The sequence below is a fragment of the Peromyscus californicus genome, unplaced genomic scaffold (genome assembly GCF_007827085.1).
Source record: "Peromyscus californicus insignis strain IS unplaced genomic scaffold, ASM782708v3 Scaffold_2__1_contigs__length_46816999, whole genome shotgun sequence".
NCBI classification, from domain to species: domain Eukaryota; kingdom Metazoa; phylum Chordata; class Mammalia; order Rodentia; family Cricetidae; genus Peromyscus; species Peromyscus californicus.
The window spans coordinates 25411106-25418293 of NW_026294540.1; the positions used below are offsets into that span (position 1 = coordinate 25411106).

Consider the following 7188-nt stretch of genomic DNA (forward strand, 5'->3'; position numbering starts at 1 on the left):
ACGCTCTAAACTTTCCCCGCCTTTCTTTTCATTTGATTGGCTACGAGGCGGAGGCGCCGCCCACGATTCGCGGTTTCCATTGGCTGGCTGGGCCACGCCCTGCCCCCGCCACGACATGGCGGCCGCGCGCTGCCTGGGCTGGCCGCTGTCACCTCTATGGAGACTGTGGCAGCCCCGGGGGTTGCTACAAAATCCGGCCCCGGGCTTGTGCCCGCGAGGGAGGGCTTACTCCCGCACCGCCCTCTATGAGCTGCTGGGCGTCCCCCCCACGGCCACGCAGGCACAGATCAAAGCGGCGTACTACCGGCAGAGCTTCCTCTACCATCCTGATCGCAATCCCGGCAGCACCGAGGCCGCCGAGCGCTTCACGCGCATCTCCGAAGCTTATCTGGTCCTGGGCAGCACCATCCTCCGTCGCAAGTATGACCGAGGTCTGCTCAGAGACCAGGACCTGCGCGGACCCGGTGTCAGGCCCTCTAGCACACCCCCGGCCGATCCCACTCCTCCCCAACCTCCTCGCTATACTCCTCGGGCTCACGGTGGCACTCGGGCCTCTACCGGCGACCGTCGCGCTATATTCGACTTTGACGCCTTCTACCAGGCGCACTATGGAGAACAGCTAGAGAGAGAGCGGCGTCTGCGCGCCCGGAAGGAAGCCCTTCGCAAAAAGAAGGAGGGCCGCTCCAACAAGGGGCTCCGCTGGGACGATACCCGAGATGCCACTTTCTTTATCCTCATTTTCCTCATCTTAGCCTTCTTCGGGTCCCGTATTTAATCGGAGAAAAGGAGGGAAGGGGAACCAGCCCAAGAAACTTGCCTTTCTTGACCTTTGATCTATTGGTTGCCTTTCTTAACCTTTGAACTATTGGTCTTGGATTGAACTGACTACCTCTAGTGGCGTTTTCTTGACTCTCCTAGCACCTTCCCAGCCTGGCTGGTGATCAACATATCCTTCTCCTATGGTCCAGAAAAAGAAGCTCTTCCGTGGCCAAGAAAGAGCCCCCAGGATAAAGACACTCGAAAACTAGACATTTAAGTGCTTTCCGGAGTCCCCTGGATGCCGGTTTGTTTCTAGAAGTTGCCTTCCAGATGTCAACTCCCAGAACCATTGCTCTGGTTTTATCCAGAAGCCCTGAGCAAGCTTTGTCTTGTGCCCTGCCACATGTTTATACCATGGGGCAGCACATCCTCTGTAACCTTTGAACAGTGCAATACATCTGGGTTGTCCGCTGCCAAAAAGATTTAGTTCTTGGGGCTTGCATGAAACTTGTCTTTCTGTGTTACCCCAAGCCACAGGTGAGACTTGATCAACGATCCAGCAGACGCTGGGGATGTACCTAGCTCAGTGAGAGAATGCTAGCATGCAGCAGGTACTGGGTTCAGTCCCCAGCGTTGCTGAGATCGTTGTCCTGTGTCCCCCTTCCCCGCCAAGAAAAAAGCTAGTGCAAGATTGCCATTTTACGCAGGTCTGTTTCACACCACCTCTGTCATGTGGGAGCCAGAAAACAAAGCCCTGGAGTATGAGGAGTATGTGCCTGTGTCCATATTTTTCCAGGGTGTGACCTTGAGGGAAGGTGCCCTGTGGGTGTCAACGCAGAAGAGTAAATGATTTGCTCTCCTGAGATCTGTCACTATTACTCATATTCTGCTCCACAGTGGTGATGTAGGGGGAAGCTACTGGGGCCAAGTTCGTCTTGGGACAGTGTGCCTGTCCTTGGTCTGCCTTTCATTGTAACTGTGCGGCCTGCTAACAAGACTTGGACCTGCATCTGCAGTGTTGATCATAGGTGCCACAAGTCAAATCCTGCTCACGAGAGGCTGTTGGATTGTGGGAGGAATTTTGGGCCCTGGAGCAGCCAGAAGGAGAAGCAGCAGGAGGCTCACTGGTTAAGGTGGAGATGATGTCCAGAGTGTAGGATAGGCCTGTAATGGATGGAGGAGGCTGAGGCTGGAGGATTGTGACCAATTACATAGCAAGGCTTGTCTTTAAAAAGATGTGAAATGACAGGCATAGTGGCTCACACCTTTAATCACACCTTTAATCTTGGTGGGGGGAAGAAAAAAAAAGATACAAAAAAAGTTGAAAACTAGACTCCTCATGTGCTGCTGACCAAGGATTGTAATGAGTTTTGGGGAGAGTTGTCATTTGGATTTGGGGGGAATTTCTGTTGTTTTGTTTTGTTGAGGTACTGTCTAGTAACCCAGGCTGGTCATGAACTCTCTTTGTGCCTGATACTGAACTCTTTTTTTTTTTTATAAAGATTTATGTATTTATTATGTATACAGTGTTCTGCCTGCATGTATGCCTGCAGGCCAGAAGAGGGCACCAGATCTCATTACAGATGGTTGTGAGCCACCATGTGGTTGCTGGGGATTGAACTCAGGTCCTTTGGAAGAACAGCCAGAGCTCTTAACCACTGAGCCATCTCTCCAGCCCAGAGGTCCCCTTACTTCTGACTCACATTGGGAATGAGCTAGGGCATTGTAAGTACACTGGGGGCATGTGTAAAGCCGAGACAATACAGATCCACAGCAGAGCTCAGGATGTGGCTCAGTTGGTAGGGTACTTGCCTGGAATGCACAAATCCCTGGGTTCCACTCCCAGCACTCTATAAACCAGGCTTGAGGTGTTGTAATCCCAGCACTTTTTTGAATCACAGACTGGCCTAGAACTTTCCATCCTCTGCCTCAGTCTCCTGAGTGCTAGGATTTCTGGCATGGGCTAACACATCCACAGGGGTATTGGAGGCTTTCTGAAGGACTACCACACAGGGTTTCCTTGGTATCATTTTATTCTTCCCTCTTCCCAAGACTGTATTGGGTTTTCCCTTTCCTTACTTCCTGTATGCCCTGGCAAGAGAGGTAAACTTGGTGTTGGACATTAGCCCATGCCTCCTGTGGCTGGCTGTTCCTGAATCTGGCAATGGAGGGAGTGGGTGAAGAGGTGCGTCCCTGTACAGAGCAAGGCTGGATAAGCAGCAGGCATGGAGCTGAAGTGTGCAGGCTCCATCAAGCTGACAGGAAACAAAGATCCGTACATCTGGGGATTGTCTTTTAGTCAGACTGCTAAAATGGGCAAACTGGATAAAATGCCCTTTTATACTGACCACAGTGGTGGTACAACCAGATTCCTTCCTTCTGAATCTTTGCCCTCTGTCACGGTTCCAGTATTAGTCAAGACAGGACGTGATAGCGTATGTATATCCCAGCATGTGACCTGCTGAAGCAGGAAGGTCTCCAGTTTAAGGTCAGCCTAGGCTGGATAGTGAGACCCTGTCTCAAGAAAAGGTAGAAGGGGGGCCTGGTGGTGGACTGGAGAAGCAGAAGCAGGAGGATGACCCATGAGTTTGTGGACCAGCTGGGTCTACATAGTGAATTTCAGGCCAGCTAGGGCTATATAGTGAGGCCCTATTTCACAAAGAGGAAAGCGGGGTGGGAGTGGGGCCTATGGATGACTCGGTGGTTAAGGAGTTTGTCTTGTTCTATCCCGGGACCTACGTGGTAGGAGGAGAGAACTGACTACAAAAGTTCTCTTCCAACCTCCACAGAAGCATAGTGGTGTGTGCATGTGTGTACATGTGTGTTCATGTGTGTACATGTGCACCCACACACCTCACACACAGACAAAATAAATAAACGTAATAAAAAGAGATGTGTAGCTTTAGGCCAGGAAGTTGTTTTCTGGGTCACGACTGACTAAGGAGGTCCCCACAGCACCACAGGAATGGCCACCAACACATGTTTTGGGAAACAAGAGGTCCTGTATCTTGAACCTATTCCAGGTCATGAGACCCTAAGAAGAGAGAGAAGGACCAGCTGTCAAGTCACAGGCCTCTCTATTTTTTTTTTAACGTTTATTTATTATGTATACAGTATGCCTGCATGTGTCCCTGAAGGCCAGAAGAGGGCACCAGATCTCATTACAAGTGGTTGTGAGCCACCATGTGGTTGCTGGGAATTGAACTCAGGACCTCTGGAAGAGCAGTCGGTGCTCTTAACCACTGAGCCATCTCTCCAGCCCGTCACAGGCCTCTCTTGGCCATTGTCTTGTGGGTGAGGATGGAGAAATGTGGGAATGTGGCAGCTCAGTTGGTAGGGTGTTTGCCTGGCATTCACAAAGCCCGGGGTTCCAACTGCCGCGCTACATACACTGAGCGTGGTGGTGAGACCTGTAATCACAAGAGGATCCCAAGTTCAGTGTCATCCTAAGACACAGAGGTTTAAGGCTAGCCTAGGCTACATAAGGCCTGTCTCAAAATAAATAAAGGAAAATTAATCTCAGACTTTGACTGCTCTCAGTTCAGCCTCCCTGGGATGAAGTCATACTTCCATCTGCCTGTGGATGACATCATAGGGTGCACCCGCCTCACTGGGTGCTACCCCTCATGTAGGTTAGCTTTCAGATCCACCTTGCAACTTAGGTAAGGTACTACCTTACCTGTAGAGCCTCTGAGTTGGTGAGTAGTGCCCCTCTCTGTGTTAAAACCTTAGTGAGCACCAGAAACAGAACACACCAGAAGCCCTGGGTTCCATCCCTAACATGGCACCAGAGGAAATGGTGGTGCCATCTGCCAGTCCAGTACACAAGAAGCAGAGGAAGAAGGATCAGCAGCTCAGGGTTTTCTACAGGTGCAGTGGAATAAGCCTTTAATCCCAGCATTCCGGAGGCAGAAGCAGGCTGATCTCTGACTCTGAGGCCAGCCAGGGCTACGGACTCAGATCCTGTCTCAAACCATAACAACAAAAATCTGAAGGCAGGTTAGAGAGTTTGGGGCTTGGCGATTTGGTTCCGTAGTTAAGAGCATGTACTGCTCTTGTAGAGGGCCAGGGTCTATTCCCAGCACCCATATCAGGTGGCTCATGATGGCCTGTAACTCCAGCTTCAAGGGATCCAACACCCTTTTCTGGTCTCTGTGGGTACTGCACTCACACATAAGACACAGACACACTGGTACATAAAACAAATAGCTGGGTGGAGGGGGCACACACCTTTAATCCTAGCACTCAGGAGGCAGATGCAGGCAGATCTCTGGAATATCAAACTCAAATCCATGCAGGGGTCGCAACGTGAAGAAGCAAAGTAGTCCGTTTCTGTGAGAGATGTTCCCACCCTCTCTTTCTCTTTCATTCAGCTTCTCTGTCTTATGTGGTCTTTATGTGGTTGTTTGGACACTGTCTCATGTGTAGCCCAAGCTAGCCTCAAACTCTTCATCCTTTTTCTTTTTTCTTTCTTTTTTTGTTTTTTGCTTTTTTTTTTTTTTTTTGAGACAGGGTTTCTCTGTGTAGCTTTGTACCTTTCCTGGAACTCACTCTGTAGACCAGGCTGGCCTCAAACTCACAGAGGTCAGCCTGCCTCTGCCTCCTGAGTGCTTTGATTAAAGGTGTACACCACCACCTGGCCATACTTTTTCTTTTTAGAGAATTATTTTGTATAATTTTTTTTTCTTTTAAACACAAGTCCCAGCAGGCTGTGGGGCTCTACTCCATTTTTGCCTTTCTCCATTTTTTATTTTTTTAATGTGCATTGGTGTTTTGCCTGCATGTATATCTGTGTGAGTATGTTGGATTCCTTATCCCTTGGAACTTACAGAGAGTTGTGAGCTGCCATGTGCATGCTGGGAATTGAACCCAGGTCCTTTGGAAGAAAGAGCAGACAGTGCTCTTAATTGCTGAGTGATCTCACCAGCCCCAGAACAAGAGTCATTTTGTTTGTTTTCTTGAGACAGGGTTTCTCTGTGTAGCTTTGTGCCTTTCCTGGATCTCTCTCTGTAGACCAGGCTGGCCTCGAACTCACAAAGATCCGCCTGGCTCTGCCTCCCGAGTGCTGGGATTAAAGGCGTGCAACACCACCGTCCGGCCAAATATATGTTTTTAATAACCTTTGTTTTATACAGAAAGATGATTATAAATCTTTATTTTTTTTCAAAACTGGGATTGAACCCAGGATTTGCACATGCTAGGCAACTACTTTGCCATTGAGCCACACCCCAGCCTCTCACTGGGGGATTCTAGGCAGGTGCTCTACCACTGAGCCACACCCCAGCCCCTCACTGGGGGATTCTAGGCAGGTGCTCTACCACTGAGCCCACCCCAGCCCCTCACTGGGGGATTCTAGGCAGGGGCTCTAACCACTGAGCCATACCCCAGCCCCTCACTGGGGGATTCTAGGCAGGTGCTCTACCACTGAGCAACACCCCAGCCCCTCACTGGGGATTCTAGGCAGGGGCTCTACCACTGAGCCACACCCCAGCCCCTCACTAGGAAATTCTAGACACTGTCTACCTACCTTGGAGTTACAGAGTCTCAGCTCCTGAGTGTAAGTCACTTTAATTAGGAGTCATGGTTGGTTTGTTATTGTTTGGGGCACAGTGTATTTCTATGTATCCTAGGGTGGCCTTGAGTTGTCTGTATTCCTTACAGGTACACTAAGGATCTTTAAAGACCTCTAACAATGGCAAGGGCTTAACCAAATGCAGAAGTTCTTAGTACAGTCACAACCCCTCAACTCAATCCCGAGGGTAAACTGGTGTATAGTGGGATAAACCCACAGCTAGCCCAGATATTGGAAACCACCTGTGTTCCTGTCCCTGGGTGATTAGGGGTCAGCTCTTAGCCAGAGCTCTGTAGAGATCATAGGCTGGTGGGTAACTGCTTGACTTGGTGAACCTTGGTTGGCACACTGTTCACTTAGCAGGGTTTACTGGCTCACACCTTTAATCCGAGCCCTTGGAAGGCAGAGGCAAGTGGATCTCTGAATTCAAGGCTAGCTTGGTCTATAGAATGAGAACCTTTCTAAAGAAGAGGAGGAGGAGGAGGAGGAGGAAGTAAGTCTATTTAATACCAACATGTTTCCTACTTGAAAAATGAGGGACTCTGGGGAAAATATATAGAAACTGGTCCCATACAAAGCCATGAGTAGAAGACTTTCTTGGGCAGCACCATTCCCAGCAGGATGGTTCAATGGAAGATGTTTTCACCAAGCCTGACAAACAGAGTTCAGTCCCGACATGGTGGACAGATCTGACTCAAGCAAATTAATGCGCCTGCAGGAGCAAGCACGTGTACATTCGCCCACCCACCCACTCACCCACTCACACAAATAAGTGTAATTAAACAAGCAGATTTGGGGCTGGAGAGATGGCTCAGCGGTTAAAAATATTTGCGTTTCCTGCTCTTCCAGAGGACCGG

At 49.7% G+C, this 7188-nt stretch overlaps 1 protein-coding gene across 1 annotated transcript; it reads left to right on the top strand.

Moving 5' to 3' along the window:
- Positions 1-69: 69 nt before the first annotated feature.
- On the top strand, positions 70-1622 carry Dnajc30 (DnaJ heat shock protein family (Hsp40) member C30). The gene has a single exon (XM_052753966.1). It carries the CDS (start codon positions 116-118, stop codon positions 773-775), a length of 660 nt encoding a protein of 219 aa, XP_052609926.1. The 5' UTR covers positions 70-115; the 3' UTR covers positions 776-1622.
- The last annotated feature ends 5566 nt before the right edge of the window (positions 1623-7188 follow it).